The 20,317-nt window shown below is 45.2% G+C and overlaps 1 protein-coding gene across 1 annotated transcript in view; it reads right to left on the bottom strand.

Annotated features, from left to right (window-relative positions):
- Nucleotides 1–20,317, bottom strand: part of NCKIPSD (NCK interacting protein with SH3 domain) — a gene marked incomplete in the record, with an annotated part of 558,334 nt that overhangs the window by 479,477 nt on the left and 58,540 nt on the right. The window contains 4 exon segments of the mRNA XM_073591838.1: nt 1–296; nt 5,321–5,408; nt 7,047–7,248; nt 16,927–17,039. The exon segment at nt 1–296 is cut by the window's left edge and continues 279 nt beyond it. Coding sequence (XP_073447939.1) covers nt 1–296; nt 5,321–5,408; nt 7,047–7,248; nt 16,927–17,039 — 699 coding nt within the window.

The raw sequence follows: 20,317 nt of genomic DNA, 5'->3' as shown, positions 1-20,317 counted from the left end.
CGTGCGCTTGGTCTGTGCATTTTGACGAATTTCGGCAAGGTTCTCCTGCTCCAGAGGCACCGGGGCTGCATGCTTACTGTGGGAGCTTTGGGATCCGGGGACCGAGGTGAAGGCCTCCGGGTTATGAGACACGGTAGTGTGCACACTTCTACTGGGGACTGGTGGCGGGGTGTTACTGGGACTCGAGGTTGCCGAGATATGACAAGAGTCTGTGGAAGCCGTGCAGGCTGTGTCAAGAGACGACACGCTTGTAGTGGACATGTGCAGTATGGTCCGGGAGGATTTGTCAGTGCTATCTGCAGAGTTTGTAAAGAAATGCATACATTATTTAACAGGATATTCAAACATTTAACAGTGCCTACAGACTTTAAAAAAACACTTTTCTGGTTAAAAGAAATACAGTTTTAAAGCAGAACTACTTTACAAACATCTAACTTTAACAGCTGAATTCCAAGAATTCAGCTCCTTTGAAAAAGAAATGAAGGCACACTATTGGACAGCTTTATAATACTCCCAGAAGATCGTTATAAGCTGTAGTTCCGGGAGCCCAATGCTGATCCTTCTGAGCTATGCATTTTGAATAGGAGAGTCGCTGCAGCTGCTATGCCCTCCCCTCCTCCTACCCATTCACAGAAGCCTTGATATTACGTGAACACATTCACAAAATACAAAGGCTTCTGTGAATAGGCTGCAGAGGGGAGGGGCTGGCATAGCTGCTCTGTGTGCTTCTCTCTTCTCAGATCCTGGAGTGTCTCTTTTCCCACAAATAGAGCTTTCTTTTGGTGGTATTTGATCACCTCTGCCCTTTTTATTTTTTGCGCTATAAACAAAAAAAAAGTGACAATTTTGAAAAAGAAACAACATTTTTTACTTTTTGCTATAATAAATATCCCCCAAATTTTTTTTTAAAAAACAAATTTCATCAGTTTAGGCCAGTGCGTATTCTTCTACAAAAAAAAAAAAAAAAAAAAAAAATTTGCAATAAGCGTATATTGATTGGTTTGCGCAAAAGTTATAGCGTCTACAAACTATGGGAAAGATTTATGGCATTTTGATTTATTCTATTTTTTTTTTTTACTAGTAATGGCGGTGATCTGCGATCTTTAGCGGTATTGCGATGGACAGATCGGAGACTTTAGACACATTTTTGGGACCATTGACATTTATAGAGCGATCAGTGCTATAAAAATGCACTGATTACTGTATAAATGTCACTGGCAGGGAAGGTGTTAACACTAGGGGGCGATCAAGGGGTTAACTGTGTGTTCCCTCACTGTGTTCTAACTGTGTGGGGATGGGACTAACTAGGAGAGATGACAGATCGCTGTCCCTACTTTGTAGGAACATACATTCCATGTCTTCTATGACACACACAGATCCTTGCATACGATTGCGCGTGGCCAGCGGCGATCACGCCCACGCGCATCGGGTCCCCCCGCTGTGCAGAGGGCGTGCGCACGTGATCTCTAATGGCTCTTCTGGGCAAAGCCGTATATATACACAGGATTTCGCCCAGGAGAGCCATTCTGCCGCAGTTTATCTGCATGAGCCGGTTGGGAATCGGTTAACTGAAAATATACTCCAACTCCTCACTCACCTCTTGTATTATTTCACTTATTCTCCTCTTTTTTTCTCCTCCTTCTCACGTCACTGTGTGAAGTGGGAGGGCTAACGTCATGCAGGAACATTGCTACAGCCTCATTGGCTGGAATTTCAGAAACTGATATTGCTGCACAGCCATTGCCTTTCAGCAATGCAACGGCGCCGAGGCTGAGCCGGGTTGCGCACTATGAAGCTAGGTGATGGGCAGTGCGGATGACAGGTCTCTCCCATACCGGCTGGCCAAACCCACCCCCAACCTGCCAAATACCCTCTGAAAAGTGATCCACTGTGGTTCACTCTTCAGAGGGCAACACTAGTGTACCCTAATCTACAGAAATGCCCCTCACAGGGCCAATCCTAGGGTCACAGGCACCTGGGTGCAGAAATATTTCTGGCGCCCCCACATGGGTGTGGTCATCTTACAAACTACTCTCCTTTACAAATGTTTCAATGCAGCCTCACCAGTGCCCATCAATGCAGCCACACCAGTGCCCCACTAATGCAGCCACACCAGTGCCCCACTAATGCAGCCACACCAGTGCCCCACTAATGCAGCCACACCAGTGCCCCACTAATGCAGCCACACCAGTGCCCCACTAATGCAGCCACACCAGTGCCCCACTAATGCAGCCACACCAGTGCCCCACTAATGCAGCCACACCAGTGCCCCACTAATGCAGCCACACCAGTGCCCCACTAATGCAGCCACACCAGTGCCCCACTAATGCAGCCACACCAGTGCCCCACTAATGCAGCCACACCAGTGCCCCACTAATGCAGCCACACCAGTGCCCCACTAATGCAGCCACACCAGTGCCCCACTAATGCAGCCACACCAGTGCCCCACTAATGCAGCCACACCAGTGCCCCACTAATGCAGCCACACCAGTGCCCCACTAATGCAGCCACACCAGTGCCCCACTAATGCAGCCACACCAGTGCCCCACTAATGAAGCCACACCAGTGCCCCACTAATGAAGCCACACCAGTGCCCCACTAAAGCAGTCAACACTGGTGCCCATTAATGCAGCCACACCAGTGCCCATCAGCGCAGCCTCGTAAGTGCCCATCAAGGTTAGTCCCCCCCAGTACCTGGTCTACACAGCTTCTACCTAGGTCCCGGGTGCAGTGCTTGTCCTGCAGGTGGTTCCTCTGGAGCTGGGAGCCCGGGACCAGCCGTGCACTGCTGGTACATCTGGTCCTCTCCCGAGGTGAGCGGGTGGGGACTCCCAAATCCTGCCCACCAATCAGCTAATCTCCCGCTGTGCAGCTGTTAAGAAAAAAAAAACTTCTCAGGGCCCGGTGTTCAGTGGGGGCCGGGGGACAGGGAGCGGACTATTTCATCGCTTTCGTCTGATAAATCCGCAGCAGTGCTCCCGGCCAGCTATAATGTACCGATATATCACAGGCTGGCCTTCAACTGTGTAGTGCACTGCTGCAGATTAATCAGTGGAAAGCGATGAAATAGTCCCCTTTCTGTCCCCTGGCCTCCACTGAACACAGGGGGCCCGGAGAAGTTTTTCTTCTACACAGCGGGAGATTAGTTTATCGGTGGACAGGGTTTGGGAGTCCCCGCCCGCTCTACCTTCGCTGTCACTAAAATCGGCCCACTGGGAAACTCCCGGTAGTCCCAATGGCCAGTAAATGCCTGCCTGGAGGCATCCTCATAAGCTCTCTGCAAACTAAAAATCTACTTTGTGCTTTTTTTTTTTTTAATAAAAAAAACAAAACTTGGGGCTCCACTTTAAGAGGATGCAAAACTTCTCCAATGTTGCATCAAGTGGCCTATAGATTAGTATACTTGACATTTGTAGAATTCTATTTTTATTTATGTCCAGGTTTTAGAACCATTCCTCCCCTACACAAACAATCTCACCACCACAAATAATACAAACAGCTGTCAGGTCATCTGATCTGTATATAGGCTGTACATTCTCCGGAGACAAAGATACAATTTCTACTACTCCATAAATACCTCACTCAGGAAGTCAGGGCACTGGGGTCCTCATCTGTGGCTAAGTGTTCCTTTAAGAATATTTTCCCTCTTCCATTTACACATTGAAAGGAACATGTGTTGGTGTACTAGTAGTGGTAGTGTAGTGAGAGACAATGAAAAGCAATTTCCAGCCTATTCTATGTTTTCAAGCGGTAGTAAACCGCACCTTTAAAAAAAAAAAAAAAAAAAGAAAAAAAAAAAAAAGAAAACCCCTGTAAGACAAATGGCATAACGTGCTAGTATGCATCGCATACTAGCACATTATGTAATACTTATCTTAGAATGAAGCTCTCCAGCCCGTGCACCGTTTAGGAGGTATTCTAGTGAGCAGCAGCCGGTGGCGTCGATACATGCGCTCTGAAGGAACAGCATACCCGTAACGCTCCATCAGAGCTGCGTGCTGTGCCAGAGACTCCTGCATGCATGCACAGGAGTGACGCAGAAGCGGCTCAGCCATTCAAGCCTTGGCAGCCCACGAACATGGAAGGAAGACCGGGTAAAGAAGTATGCCTCTGCAGCGGTGACAGCACGCCGCTGGAGGGCTTTGTTTCAAGGTACGTTTCTCATAATGTGCCAGTTTGCGGTGCATACTAGCACATTACGATACTGTCTTGCAGGAAGATTTTTTTTTTTTTTTTACATGAGTCTACTGCTGCTTAAATGAGGTTTTATTCTTTTTTTTTTTTTTTTTAGGAAAAAAAAAATATATAAAACATATGCCTTATAACCACCAATGAGTAGTCTAAGGCCAGCCATACACGGTGCAAAATTTCTTATCTGCAACCACGGGTTGCAGGAAAGAAAATTTGCATGATTCCCCTATGAACACATACAGTGCTGACAGGGGAATCCCTCCTGCTGAGCTATTATTGTCTGCTCCCTGCTCCCGGCAGGGGGGCGAGGCAGGGGAAGCCGTCCCTGGCAGGAGAAGACATTGAATATTGCTAGCGATAATCGTAACAGAATCCGACAGGCTGGTTGGTTGTACCAAAGTTGATCAATCGATCAACTTGGTACATTCAGCCTGCCCATTAACGGTTTGAATCTTGTCTGGTTCCTGCTGAACCAGCCAGGATGGGAACAGTGTATGGCTGGCCTAAAAGTAATTTACACAGGATAACAGAAAAGAGGTTTGCCTGTGTCTCGTCTCATAACAAAACTACAGGTGGCTCAGGAAGTGAATGTTCCCTGAGGGTGTTGAGTGTCCAAGTATTGACTTTCTAGCTTAAGCTGTGCTGAGTTTAAGGATACATTCCTAGTCACACGCAAGAATGCACCCTGCCTCTGAAAAAATGCAAGAACCCCAGCGGGGGTTCCTACGATTAGCTGCAGGAGGCAGCCCCACTGAAAGCAACGTGAGGCTGCGGTCTCCTGCAGCCAAGTGCATGTAATCGCTCATGCAGCGATCACATGGGAGCGATCAGCCCTGGGTGCAAGGCAGTCTGCGTCCAGGGCTGATCACTTGCATGTGATCGCTGCATAAGTGAATAGCTGTTAGGAGCTGCAGGAGCCAGTAGCCTCCCGTTGCTTTCAATGGGGCTACATCCCACAGCTAGTCGTGTGAACCCCTGCTAGTGTTCACGCATCTAATCAGAGGCAGGGTGCATTCGCAGGTTTGAATGCACCCTTAGGGGCATGTTCTATTATAGATTTTCCCCAGTTGTTATCCAAAACAGGTGACTGCAATGACAGACTTATAGACAAGTGAAGTTTATGGCTTACTTTTAGTAGTCTGCTTTGTCTGGGCACTTCTGAGTTTCTCTGGGGGAGGAGGTGTGGTAGGAGCAGCACGACGGGCCTGGGGGGGAACCTACAAAGAGACAGTGAAAATAAAACCTCAGTACTCTACAAGAAGAGGATGTTAAAAAGCAACCGCAAGCAACCAGTAAAGCCAATTGACGAACTGCTAATGCTGTTTATGGAACATCGCCATGGTGTAGCTTTTTGTTTCAAAAGTCTTTAGATGCTTCATCTCATTCTATGTTGCATCATCGGGCTTGCAGCAGAGCCAGAAAGAAAGAGCAATGTTTGAACCAATGCACAATGCATCCTCTTTTCCAACTCAGGTTCACCACGATATGCCTTTCTTTGCTCAGGTTTAAAGTGACCAGCCCTTTCCCCAATGTGGCATGTCCTTCCCCACTTGACTTTAAGGCCATTTAAAAGACAGGACTCTCTGCACTTAGAGACTTTAGCATCTTTGAGAGCCTTGTCCAAAATCCATTGTAAAAAAGTGGTCCACACTTTCTCTAATCAGATTCAATGTGGTCTGCTCTATCCCCACTCAAATTGGCCTGCTTATTTCCTTTTTAGGTTCAAAGTGGCCTGGCTTCCCCCATTCAGCTTCAAGGAAATTCATAAGACAGGCCTACTGGCACTTGCAGAAATGTCAGCGCCTCAGTGAATCCTCTCCAAAACGCATTGTAATTAGGTGGCCTATACTTTCCCTACTTTGATTCAATGTGGCCCCTTTTTCACCATCCAGGTTCAAATTGGCCTGCTCTTTCCACACTCAAGGTCTGACTTTCCTCAAGCAGTTTCAAGGCCACTTATAAAACAGGCCTAGCAGCACTCCTCAAACCTCTCAGCACCTTGGTAAGTCCTGTTCAAAACCCAGGTCAAAAAAAAAAAAAAAAAAAAAAGTGTCCCACACTTTCCATATTCACATTTAACCCACTCTTTACCCACTCACGTTCAACTTGGCCTGCTCTTTCTCCACTCAGGTTTACGGCCATTCTGGTCTACAAGTCAGGTCTACTGGCACTTGCGGAAATTTCAGCACCTTGGTGAGTCCTCTTCAAAAGCGCATGGTAAAAAAAAAGTGAACCACACTTTTCCTACTTCAAGTTATTGCATCCTGCTCTTTCACCAGTCAAGTTCAATGTGCCCCGACTTTCTCCACTCAGCTTCAAGACCGTTCATAAGACAAGCCTGGCTGCACTTACAGAAATTTCAGCACCTTGGCGAGTCCTGTCCAAAACCCATAAAGTGGTCCAGACTTTCCCCAAGTTTCCAGATTTAACATGGCCGGATCTTTCTCCACTAATCTTAAAGGCCATTCACAAGACAGGTCTACCATCACGCCCATGCTTTTCCCACTCAGATTCAGAGTCAGTGCCTACTGGCACGAACAGGGACTTTAGAGCCTTGGTGAGACCTCTCCAATGCTGCCCCACTACCCACTGTGAAATGGGTAGGGACCTAAGGGATGAGATGGTAAGAAGAAGTGCGTCAAAGCTGATTCGAAGCTGAGGCCCGTTCTAGGAGTGTGCCTTGGGTTTCAGACAAACAGAGCATGCTTTGGTGTTTTAAGACTCAATATATAGCCACTCTATGGTTCAACGTCAGTGGGCTGCTGTCGTTTAATAATTTCCTTGCCACAGGTTAATCGTGACACTATCATGCTTTTCTGGAATGCAGCTCAAAGTCAATACAAGCTTTAACATACCTGGTAGGTGGTGTCTTCCTCAGACGTCACCTCTGAGTTGGGCAAACTCATGTGACGGTCAAAACCACTCCGGCAAATACCGTTAGGCTGTCGGCCAGAATCCAAGTGGTGGTCACTAGACGAGGCGTTCAAGGAGTTTGAATGGCCGGTTGGTGAGTGGGTCTTTCGAGACTGAGTTTCCTTCCTGTGATGGATAAGTTTTCTATAAAAGAAAAATAAATATAAAAAAACTGTCAAAGCATAAAAACCAACAACCATAGTGCATATATTTAGGTACACATTGAAATAAAAAACTTAAAGGTCTAATATTCAAAAGAAAGGATGACTAGATGCATAAATACAAGGATCCCATGCCCAATGTCCACAAGTATTTCTTAAAGCGGAGCTCCACCCAAAAAGGGAAGTTCCACTTTAAGGCCTCCTTCCCAGCTCCTGCTTGTGAAATTGAGCTTTTGGGGGGGGGGGGGGGGGGGGTGGTTTGTACCAGATTTTTACAGGCACCCACTTCCACTTTCGCTTTGATCACCTTAGGCGGTGGCGCTGTGTTTGCCCATAGTAAAGATACTGGCACCACCGAGGGAAGACAGGGAGAAAATGGCTGGGGTGAGCATACCACCATTTTACTCTCTGCTATAAAACATATCCAATATAAATATGTAAAAAAAAAACTCATTTTTTTTCATAAATTTAGGCCAACACGTATTCTGTAGAGCTGCATGATTAATTGTTAAGAATCGTTTTCCCCGTTGCGATCTTGACAAAGTATTTCCCAATTCTTTTTTATGCAGATAATTCTCTCTGCTCTGCTAAAGCCCACAGCTGTCAAAAGAAAGGGAAAAAAAAAAGCAGGCAGTCTGCCAAGAATCACAACATTCTTTAGCAGTGGAACTTAAGTATAAACATTGTAACGATTTGACTTTTAGATCAAAGGAATACACTTTGGTGCGTAAATGAGGGGATTTTAACCACTTAAACACTAAACCTGTTTCTAACTGTTGGTTTCAAGTTAAAAGAATTTTTTTATTTTTGCTAGAAAATTACTTAGAATGCCCAAACATTATTTATATATTTTTTTAGTAGAGACCCTAGAGAATAAAATGGTGGTTGTTGCAATATTTTAGGTCACACTGTATTTGCGCAGTAGTCGTTCAAATGCAATTTTTTGGGAAAAAAAATTACACTTTAATGAATTAATAAAAAAAAAAAAAAAATTAACCAGTAAAGTTAGCCCAATTTTTTTGTATACTGTAAAGGATTTTACACCGCGAGAATTGTGATCTTTTTATTCTAAGCAAAAAAATCATGATTCTCATTTTGGCCAGAATCGTGCAGCTCTAGTATTCTGCTAAATATTTTTGGTAAAAAAAAAAAAAAATAAATTCCCAATAAGCGTATACTGATTGGTTTGTACAAAAGTTACAGTGAATACAAACTATGGGATATACACTAAAATTTTTATTTATTCATTTGTTTTTTTACTAGTATTGGAGACGATCAGCGACTTATAGGGGAACTGCGATATTGCAGCGGACAATCTGACACGGACACTTTTTGGGAACTAGTGACACTAATACAGTGTGCAGTGCTAAAAATTCAAGTTAGACTTACCGGTAACTTGTTTTCCATGAGTCTTTCAGGACAGCACATGAGAGAGAGGCTCCACCCACTAGGAAACAGGAAACACAAACTCCACCACATTTTAAAAGGAGGCTCCTCTCCACAGCTCGTCAGTTGTAGTAGAGTACCTCCGGCCCAAGCTGGAAAACATAAGCATAATACGGTTAATTCACAGCATATATATATATATATATATACACACACACACACTTCCATATACGTATAAATATGTATATATAAACATGAAGGGCGGGTTGCTGCTGTCCTGAAAGACTCATGGAAAACAAGTTACCGGTAAGTCTAACTTGAATTTTCCCTTATCGTCTTTCAGGACAGCACATGAGAGGATAATCGAGACTTACCAACTAGGGAGGGACAACAGCCTGCAGGACCTTTCTGCCAAATGCCTGATCACCAGCCGACAGAAGATCCAATCTGTAGTGACGGACAAACGTAAGATAACTTGACCACGTAGCCGCCTTACAAATTTGGTCTGGGGTGGCACCAGCTTTTTCTGCCCATGTAGTGGCTAGAGCTCTGGTAGAATGTGCTCGTACTCCCTGAGGAGGAGACAACCCCGACTGGACATAAGCTTCTGAAATAGCCATTCTTAACCATCTGGCAATTGATCCCTTTGAAGCTTTCCTTCCTTTTCTGTTGCCGGAAAACAGAACAAATAAAGAGTCCGAAGACCTGAAGTCCCTTGTTTTCTCTAAGTAATGTAATAAGGTTCTTCTTACATCTAACTTATGAAATAATTCTTCCTTACTTCCTGAAGGATCTGAACAAAAAGTTGGCAGGATGATTTCCTGCGACCTATTATGGACTGATGCCACTTTTGGTAAAAACGCAGGATCTGTTCTAAGCACAATCCTGTCTGGGTAAATTGACATAAAGGGCTCCTTAACTGAAAGAGCCTGAAGTTCTCCAATTCTTCTCGCAGTCGTAACTGCAACTAAGAATATCGTCTTTAGAGTTAAATTCTTTAACGAGATTGACTGTAATGGTTCAAAAGGATCTTTTGTGAGTACTTGTAAAACCACTGTCAAGTCCCATTTTGGAAAGTGTCTACTGGGAACTGGTCTGGATCTAGTAAGTGACCTAAAGAACCTCGTGACCAACGGAACTGAGGAAATAGGTTGATCCAGGTATACTCCTAGGGCAGCCACTTGTACTTTAAGAGTGCTGATTACCAGCCCTTTGTCCACCCCCTTCTGCAGAAATTCCAGAACCGACACAATATCTTCTAAATTTCGGTTTGCCGAGCGACACCAGGAGTTGTAGATTTTCCAAACCTTAGCGTAGATATCTCTAGTCACCTTCTTTCTACTAGCCAGTAAAGTAGATACTAGAGGCTCTGACAAACCCTTGTTTTTCAACAGCTGTTCCTCAGATACCAAGCAGTGAGACTTAGTCTTGCTATATCCGGATGATACACTGGACCTTGAAGTAGTAAGTCCTGTCTGAGGGGAAGCTGCCAGAAAGGTTTGACTGACATTAGTAGAATGGAGGAAAACCAGGCCCTTTTTGGCCAGTACGGGGTGATCAAGATTACCGACACCTTCTCCTTCTGTATCTTCCTCAATACTAAAGGAATTAGCTGAAAAGGGGGGAAGGCATAACCCAGCTGGAAATTCCAAGGATGTGCCAGGGCATCTATCCCTATCGATCCGTTGTCTCGGTGCAGGGAGAAGAACTGAGGGAGCTGAGCATTTTCTCTTGATGCGAATAGATCCACCTGCGGGCATTCCCACTTCTGGGTTATTAGAGTGAATATTTCTGGATTCAAACTCCACTCTGCCTCCTGAATCCTTTGTCTGCTCAAGAAATCTGCTACTCCATTTAGCGTGCCCTTGAGATGTACAGCTGACAGGGAAAGTAGATGACTCTCTGCCCATTCTAGGATCTCTGAAGATAGCAATAGAAGAGTCCCGCTCCTTGTGCCCCCTTGTTTGTTCAGGTATGCCACCGTGGTGGCGTTGTCTGACAATATCTGCACATGGGACCCCCGAAGGTTTGGAGAGAAGGCAACCAAGGCTAAAGCGACTGCCTTTAACTCCCTCCAATTTGATGACCTTCCTGCTTCCACTGGGGACCAAACTCCCTGAGCTATGTCTTGACCCCAGTGTGCTCCCTATCCCCAACTGCTGGCGTCTGTCGTTATCCTTCTCTCTGTTGGGAAGGACCAGAGTAAACCCCTTGACAGCACTGCCTGATTTCTCCACCACCAAAGGGTCCTTTTTACCCTGGTGGGAAGCCTTACCTTTGAGTCTAAAGCTTCTGGACTGTGATCCCAGATCTTTAAGAGAAAACTCTGAAGGGGTCTGAAATGGAGTCTGGCCCATTGAATGGCCGGCATGGTTGAGAACAAGGTTCCTAGTACTGACATAATCCTTCTGACTGATACCTCCAGGTTCGTCTGAAGGCTGGATACTGCCTGCAATACCTTCACTTTCTTCTCTTCTGGAAAAAAACTTTTGATCCACTGAGTCTATCAGATACCCCAGAAATTGGACTCTTTGTGCTGGATTGAAATTTGATTTTTGGATGTTTATAATCCAACCTAAGGCCTCCAGATGACTGCGAGCCTTGATCAGATCCTCCTGTAACCTTTCCCTGGAAGGGGCAAAGAAAAGGAGGTCGTCCAGGTAAGGGATAACCGCAATCCCCTGTAGCCGGAGGGGAGCTAGGGCTTCCGCCATAATTTTGGTAAATATTCGAGGGGCGGAAGATAGACCAAACGGGAGGGCCCTGAATTGAAGGTGCAAAACCTCCCTCCCCCTATTTACTGCCAGCCTCAGATATCTCTGGGACTGAACAGCTATAGGTACATGCAGGTACGCATCCCTTAAGTCGATTGATGCCATAAAGCATCCTCTGACTAAGAGATTTCTTACCGAAAAGATGGAGTCCATGCGGAATCGCCTGTATTGGACTGACCTGTTTAGCGGTTTTAAATTGAGGATGAGCCGAAAGCTTCCTGATGGTTTCTTTATCAGAAAAATATGGGAGTAGAACCCTTGGCAAACTTCCTCCGGAGGCACCTGAACCACAACCCCCTGTTTTATCAGATCCCCTAACAGGTTCTTCATGGCTAGGGCTTTTGTTGTGTCTTTTGGCAAATTTGTTACGCAGTACCTCTCTGGAGGAAGGTTCAACAGCTCTATCCTGTAACCCTGGGCTATTGAATCCAAAACAAACGGGTTTTTTGTTATGTTTGCCCAGAGAGGAAGGAATTCTTGAAGCCTTCCTCCCACAGGCACCACCAAGTCATTGTGTCTTATTGGCCCGCGTAGGAGGATTGAAAAGGACATTCCCTTTGCCTTTTCCTCTCTGCGCCGCCCAACTCCTTCTTTTTTCTTGGGGCCTGTTACTCCTTTCCTGATTTTTTTGAGGTCGAAAAAACCGCCTAACTGGCTGCTTTTTCTTTTTAACCGGAAAGGACTTCTTTTTATCAGCTGTTCTATCCAAAATAGATTCTAGATCAGGACCAAAAAGCTGATCTCCCAAAAATGGCACTCCGCATAACTTATTTTTGGAAGCTGCGTCCCCAGGCCATGTCTTTAACCACAACGCTCTCCTGGCTGCAATGGTCAGGGCCCCTGACCTAGCTGACATTCTTATAGAATCTGCAGAGGCGTCAGAAATATATGCTACAGCTGCTATAAGGGTTGGGAAGGAATCTAGAATCTCCTGTTTGGGTGAATCAGCTATAATATGTGCTTTTAGCTGATTCAGCCAGAACTCCATGTTTCTGGAGACACAGGTCATAGCCATAGCAGGCTTGAGATTCCCTACAATGGACTGCCAGGCTTTTTTAAGCTGTTGGTCTGCCTTCTTATCCATAGGATCCTTCAAAGTACCCATGTCCTCGAATGCCAGATCTGTTGATCTAGATACTTGGGAAAAAGCTGCATCCAACTTCGGGACTTTATTCCAAAGTGACTCAGGATTATCATTAAATGGAAAACGCCTCTTGTGAGCTCTTGGGAAAAAGGGTTTTCTCTCTGGGTCAGCCCATTCTTTCTTAATGGTCTCCGAGATTACCGAATGTACAGGGAAAGTGCGACCTGATGCTTCACCAAGCCCTTCATACATTCTATCGTGCAGCGATAATTCTCTTTTTTCTTCCTCCATTCCCAATGTTGCATAAATTGCTTTCAACAGACTGTCTACTTGTTCCAAGGACAGTTTGTATCTAGAAGGTGCATCTGCCTCTTCCTCATCCTCCTCCTCCTCTTCTCCAGAGTATGAGGGGGAATACCCCTTTTGGGTAGTTGGGCCAGCCTCAGCCTCTACCGTTGGGGTTAAGTGTGAGTCCTGAGAGGGGTCTGAGGTAGTTGCCTGACTTAATGCTGGTGTTACAAGAGAAGAGCGAAAAGCCTGTATAGTAGCATCTAGTCCTTTCTTAACTGATGCGATTATGTCGCTGCACGCAGAAGAAGCCTCTTCCTTGACTAAGGAGTCAATGCAAATTTGGCATAAAGTCTTCTTCCAACCCTCCAGTAACTTTGCTTTACATGGGGGGCATCTCTTTTTAATGGCTGGTTCAGAGCTCTTAGCCTGCCAGAAAAAAATGACAAAAGAGAAAAAACACCAGCATTCATTAAGCCAAAGCTTCCTCCTAACGGACTCACCACAGGTGCACAGGAGGAACAACAGTTAACCCCATGTGCCCAGACAGGCCCCAGCCACCAAGGGGGAAAAAAACATTTGTGAGAGGGGCACCAAAGTAACCAGGATATTCACTATAGCCTCTTACCTGGGCCTTGCTGGTGCCTGTGCCTGTCCCACATGCAGCTGCCACAGAATCCATAGTGGTGCTGCACCGATCGGTGGCTCTTACGAACGTCGGTTCCGGAGTAAAAAAACGCCGTTGCGCCCGACCGGAACCGGAATATAGGCACCAGGACCGCTCCTCCCTTCTTCCTCTGCGCCACTTCCGATCGGAAATGATGAGCCCGTTCCTAGCGCCTTCCCCTCGTCGGATACCTCACTTCCGACCGGTCGAGTCTGTACTCTTCCAAGATGGCGGCGGCCAGTAACGCCGACACGCGGTTTCAAAAAAGCCCGCGAACGGCTGCCGCCGCCTAAGGAGCGGCTCCAAGAACGGTCCAGCTCATCATGAGCAAAGAAAGAGAAAAAAGGAGCCCACTTACCAGCAACCCTGTGGCGCGGTGTGGGAGGATCGGACTCTCTGGAGGAAAAAGATAGGTATGGTGGGGTAGGCAGCCTGGCCTCTCAGGATAGCACCATAAGAGACCCTGGCCCCTACTAGGTGTTCCCTTGCCGGAGGAAACACAAAAACTGACGAGCTGTGGAGAGGAGCCTCCTTTTAAAATGTGGTGGAGTTTGTGTTTCCTGTTTCCTAGTGGGTGGAGCCTCTCTCTCATGTGCTGTCCTGAAAGACGATAAGGGAAAATATGTATTGTCACTGTACTAATGACACTGACTGGGAAGGGGTTAAACATCTAGGGTGATCAAAGAGTTAAATGTGTGCCTAGCCAGTGTTTTGGTGTACTATGTGTGGTGCTTTTACTAGGGGAAGTAATTGTATTATATTCCCTGCTTTGCAGGGAAAGAAAATTCATTACTTCCCTGCTGACGGGACAGAGCTCTGCCTTGTTTCCATAGGCTCTTCCCGACGATCAGCGGGTGCCAGCGGTCATCCATTGGCCAGCACCCGCTGATCATCATCATCATCATCATCTGCTGTGTATATTAAAGAGCAAAGCCGGGTTGCCGGCGGCACATGTGCGCACCCCCTACCTGGAAGTGCAGGATCACGTACCTAGTATGCGACCTGGCACAGGAGAGCTGCCTTGACACTGTGTATGTAAGTTTTACGGTCAGTTAGGGGTAGTCATAGTCAAACAGCTAAACTAGTGGAGATCAGCTTTCCTATTATAGGAGGCCACAAGGGCAGCCCCCCGGAATCACTAAAGTGAGGCACATAATATTCAGCGAATGTAATGCTTCAGAAAGCTGTCGAGGACTACAGCACAGCACATGCAACAATAAATGACTATCTCTTGTAGTCTTGGCCAGAGAATGCAGAAATGTTTTTGGGCTTGGCATCAGACACAAAATCAGTCAAACTTAAGATAGGTTACATGAGGCTGCTAGAAATCACTATTACTGCCCCTTCACTAATTAGTGCTTCCACATTTGTGCTCCCAACAGCCCCCTTAAAATTACTTGCACCACATTTGATGTTTTTGTTACCACACAATGCATTATAAAAGATCAGTTTAAAAAAAACACAAACATAAAAAGAAAATGGGTGGACATCACAAAAAAAAGCAAGATAAAAATAAACCAAACCAATTAAAAACTACTAAAACCCAGACAACCCAAGTAACAAATACAAAGCCTTCAGGGGTCTCAAAGGCCTCACAATAGGTGCCAAAGGGCCACATGCGACAACCACGCTGCACATCATTTTGTTATATAGTATACCAGGGATATGCAATTAGCGGACCTCCAGCTGTTGCAAAACTACAAGTCCCATCATGCCTCTGCGAGTCATGCTTGTGACTAGGGGTGCAACGAATTGTCATCGATCCGTGCAGATCAACCTCCATGGATCGTGACACCCGCCATCCGCTCTGTGGCCTCGGCCATAGGAAAGGCCGCGGCATCGGCCTAGCTCCGGAGCGGCGGCCATCTTGGTACACCCGGCGGCCATTTACCATGTGATCGCTCCGTCAAATGACTCCCCTCTGTGTACTGATCTGTACAGTGGAGGTGAGAGTTCGGATGGCAGCAGTGCCAATACTCTGCCATGCCCCCGACAATATACTCTGCCATGCCCCCGACAATATACTCTGCCATGCCCCCGACAATATACTCTGCCATGCCCCCGACAATACACTCTGCCATGCCCCCGACAATACCCTGCCAATACTCTGCCATACCCTGCCAATACTCTGCCATACCCTGCCAATATACCCGGCAATACCCTGCAATACCCTGCTAATATATTATTACAGTGGGGGAGATTGTGGATATTACAGTGGGGGAGATTTTTTTTTTGTTGATCCAAAAATGATCCGAACCGTGACTCCTGATCCGAGGAACGATCCGAACCGTGAGTTTTTTGATCCGTTGCACCCCTACTTGTGACTATCAGAGTCTTGCTATGCCTAATGGGACTTGTAGTTCTGCAACAGCTGGAGGTCCGCTAATTGCATATCCCTGTAGCATAGGAAGGTTAACCGCTTGCCGACCGCCTCACACAGATATACTGCGGCAGAAGGGCTCGTACAGGCAAAACCACGTACCTGTACACGTTGCCCTTTAAGAGGCGGCCTGCGCCCGCGGCAAGCTCCTTGAGTCGGGTCGCGGGTCCCGCGGACTCGATCGCTGCGGGGATACGCACGATCGCCTCACTGATGTAAACAGCATCTCCCCATTCTGCCTAGAGACAGTGTCACTGATCTCTGCTACCTGTCATCGGAGCAGAGATCAACGACATGTAAAACACAGCCCATCCCCCTGACAGTTAGAAACACGCCCCTAGGACACACTTAACCCCTACACTGCCACCTAGTGGTTAACCCCTTCACTGCCAGTGTCATTTACACAGGAATCAGCGCATTTTTATAGCAGTGATTGCTGTATAAATGACAATGGTTCCAAAAATGTGTCAAAAATGTCCGATGTGTCCGCCATAATGTCGCAGTCACGATAAAAAATTGCTGATCGCCATTTAAAAAAAAAAATTATTAAAAATGCCATAAAACTATCCCCTATTTTGTAAACGCTATAACTTTTGCGCAAACCGATCAATAATCGCTTATTGCGATTTTTTTTTACCAAAAATATGTAGAAGAATACATATACATATACTGAGGAAAAAAATTGTTTTTTTTTATATTTTTGGGGGATATTATAGCAAAAAGTAAAAATAATGCGTTTTCAAAATTGTCGCTCTATTTTTGTTTATAGTGCAAAAAATAAAAACTGCAGAGGCGATCAAATACCACCAAAAGAAAGCTCTATTTGCGGGGAAAAAAAAAGGACGTAAATTTTGTTTGGGAGCCACGTCGCACGACCGCGCAATTGTCAGTTAAAGCGACGCAGTGCCGAATCGCAAAAAGTGCTCTGGTCAGGAAGGGGGTAAATTCTCCCGGGGCTGAAGTGGTTAAGGTACAAAATGTTTTGACTTTGGAACCAATTTCACTTATAGTATTGTAGAATTGAGGGACATTAGTGGCTGTTCTGAGCTTCTCTTTATCATGCCGGTGTTTGCTGCACTTACTGTAGGACATCTCTTTGCTCCAGGTTGTATTTGCCCCCGTTCTTCATGGCGGCATTGTGAATGGCCTCGATGGCACGATCGATGGACTGGAGAACCACATCTTGTTCCTGCACCTGGAAATGAAGAAAGACCTTGTTAACAGGAACGTGCGCTGCTCACCACAGACAGACAATGCTCAGTGGTTTCTGTAAAAAGATCGACAGTCGAAATATTGTTGCAAAAAAAAAAAAAAAAAAGTATAATGGCAAAAGCATTGCTATCCACAATGGCACATAATAGTGGACCTAGCATCAGATATAGTTCTTTCTAGTCAAGTCCAAGTCTAAGTATTGTGTAAGTGTAGCACCCCCAGGAATGTATTACTACTCAGAGATCACAGAACTCCCTCCTAACAATGCATTTATCTGCTTTTCTCTCCGGAAGGATGGAGCTACCTTTGTTCAGGCATCTTTCAGAGTCTACTTCTTAGGCTCACAGATGACACAATCATCAGTCACTCTCACATTGCAACATTATGACTTTGTAGCAATGTGATCACTGGGGAAGAGAAGACTGAGGAAAATGCTTCCTCCTGCCTGCAGCAAACGAAAGATGATATCCTCAGACTTCCAAAAATGTCACCTGATTAGAGCGAAATGATGGCTTTTTTGTTATGAAAGGTGGAGCTTTTTTTTTTTTTCAGTGATACAGATGCTGTAAATTTTGAGATATCAGCAATGTTAATTTAGTGCCTTGAAAAAGTATTCACACCCCCTGAAATTTTCCACATTTTGTCATGTTACAACCAAAAATGTAAATGTATTTTATTGGGATTTTATGTGATAGACCAACACAAAGTGGCACATAATTGTGAAGTGGAAGAAAAATGATAAAATGTTTTTTCAACATTTTTTACAAATAAATATCTGAAACGCGTGGCGCACATTTGTATTCAGCCCCCTTTACTCCGATAACTAAAATCTAGTGGAACAAATTGCCTTCAAAAGTCACCTAATTAGTAAATAGAGTCCACCTGTGTGTAATTTAATCTCAGTATAAATACAACTGTTCTGTGAAGCCCTCAGAGGTTTGTTAGAGAACCTTGGTGAACAAACAGCATCATGAAGGCCAAGGAACACACCAGACAGGTCAGGGATAAAGTTGTGGAGAAGTTTAAAGCAGGGTTAGGTTATAAAATAAAATAAAAATATCCCAAGCTTTGACAATCTCACGGAGCTCTGTTCAATCCATCATCTGAAAATGAAAGAGTATGGCACAACTGCAAACCTACAAAGACATGGCCGTCCACCTAAACTGACAGGCAGGGCAAGGAGAGCATTCATCAGAGAAGCAGCCAAGAGGTCCATGGTAACTCTGGAGGAGCTGCAGAGATCCACAGCTCAGGTGGGAGAATCTGTCCACAGGACAACTATTAGTCGTGTTCTCCACAAATCTGGTCTTTATGGAAGAGTGGCAAGAAGAAAGACATTGTTAAAAGAAAGGGAGAACTACTGTTTGCAAGGAAGCCATGTGGGAGATACAGAAAATTTGTGGAAGAAGGTGCTCTGGTCAGATGAGACCAACATTTTTTTATATAACTTTTTGGTCTATAAGCAAAACTATGTGTGGCGGAAAACTAACACTGCACATCACCCTGAACACACCATCCCCACCGTGAAACATGGTGGTGGCAGCATCATGTTGTGGGGATGCTTTTCTTCAGGGACAGGGAAGCTGGTCAGAGTTGATGGGAAGATGGATGGAGCCAAATACAGGGCAATCTTAGAAGAAAACCTGTTAGAGTCTGCAAAAGACTTGAGATTGGGGCGGAGGTTCACCTTCCAGCAGGACAACGACCCTAAACATACAGCCAGACCTACAATGGAATGGTTTAGATCAAAGCATATTCATGTGTTAGAATGGCCCAGTAAAAGTCCAGACCTAAACCCAATTGAGAATCTGTGGCAAGACATGAAAATTGCTGTTCACAGACGCTCTCCATCCAATCTGACAGCTTGAGATATTTTGCAAAGAAGAATGGGCAAAAATGTCCCTCTCTAGATGTGCAAAGCTGGTAGAGACATCCCCAAAAAGACTTGCAGCTGTAATTGCAGTGAAAGGGGGTTCTACAAAAGTATTGACTCCGGGGGGTTGAATACAAATGTACCCCACACTTTTCACATATTTGTAAAAAAAAAATAAAATAAAAGAAGATTGAAAACCATTTATCATTTTTCTTCCACTTCACAATTATGTGGCACTTTGTGTTGGTCTATCACATAAAATCCCAATAAAATACATTTACGTTTTTGGTTGTGACATGTCAAGGGGTATGAATACTTTTTCAAGGCACTGTACAATACAGGCTTGTAAAAAGGTCCAATTTTTTATTTTACCACAATCAATACAAAACAGTGGGACAAACAGATGCGGTTCCTTGCAAGGTCCCTATGTGCACTGACTCCAATGCAGATAAGGGTGGGGGGCTTAGTGCCAGTGGAACTCGGGTTCTCGGCCTGCACCTAAACCACCCCGCAGCATACACTGGCTGGACATGATACTAAATTGAATAAACCTGGTGCTCCGCAATACAGTCTATAATATAAAACTCTACAATATGTGAAGCTTGTTTATTTTCTATTACACCATAGATTACATTTAAGTGCAATATCCAAAATAAGTAAATAACCCATATGCATAAATCCAATAGACAAATATGAATACTACTTGAATATCAAATTGCCATAATACAGTTTGTTGTCCTTTTCAATCACCTCTCCTCTAAGGTGCATTCCAAGTTCATCAAAAGTGCACCCAGACATGGAATAAAGTGCATCCGCTAAAAAATAAATACATTCGATGTGCTGTTGGTGATCTTCCACTCTTTTCCACCCCTGCTTATGACCACCTCAATTAGAATTCAATGTTAGTCTCATCTGACCACCTTTAAAACGCAGCTTGAAGATTCTGAGGCCACATGGAAAGAGGTATTTGGGTCAGATGAGACTAAAATTTAATTATTTGGCCAAACGATATGTCTGGCATTCAAATAACACCATTCCTACAGTAAAGCGTGGAGGTGGTAATATCCTGTTATTGGGGGGGGGGGGGGGGGGGGTGGTATTATCCTGTTATGGGGGGGTGGTAATATCCTGTTATTGGGGGGTGGTAATATCCTGTTATGGGGGGGTGGTAATATCCTGTTATGGGGGGTGGTAATATCCTGTTATGGGGGGTGGTAATATCCTGTTATGGGGGTGGTAATATCCTGTTATGGGGGGTGGTAATATCCTGTTATGGGGGGGTGGTAATATCCTGTTATGGGGGGTGGTAATATCCTGTTATGGGGGGTGGTAATATCCTGTTATGGGGGTGGTAATATCCTGTTATTGGGGAGGGGGTAATATCCTGT

This window comes from Aquarana catesbeiana, linkage group LG07, assembly GCF_042186555.1.
Source record: "Aquarana catesbeiana isolate 2022-GZ linkage group LG07, ASM4218655v1, whole genome shotgun sequence".
Taxonomy (NCBI): domain Eukaryota; kingdom Metazoa; phylum Chordata; class Amphibia; order Anura; family Ranidae; genus Aquarana; species Aquarana catesbeiana.
This window is presented reverse-complemented; position numbering and strand designations above follow the sequence as displayed.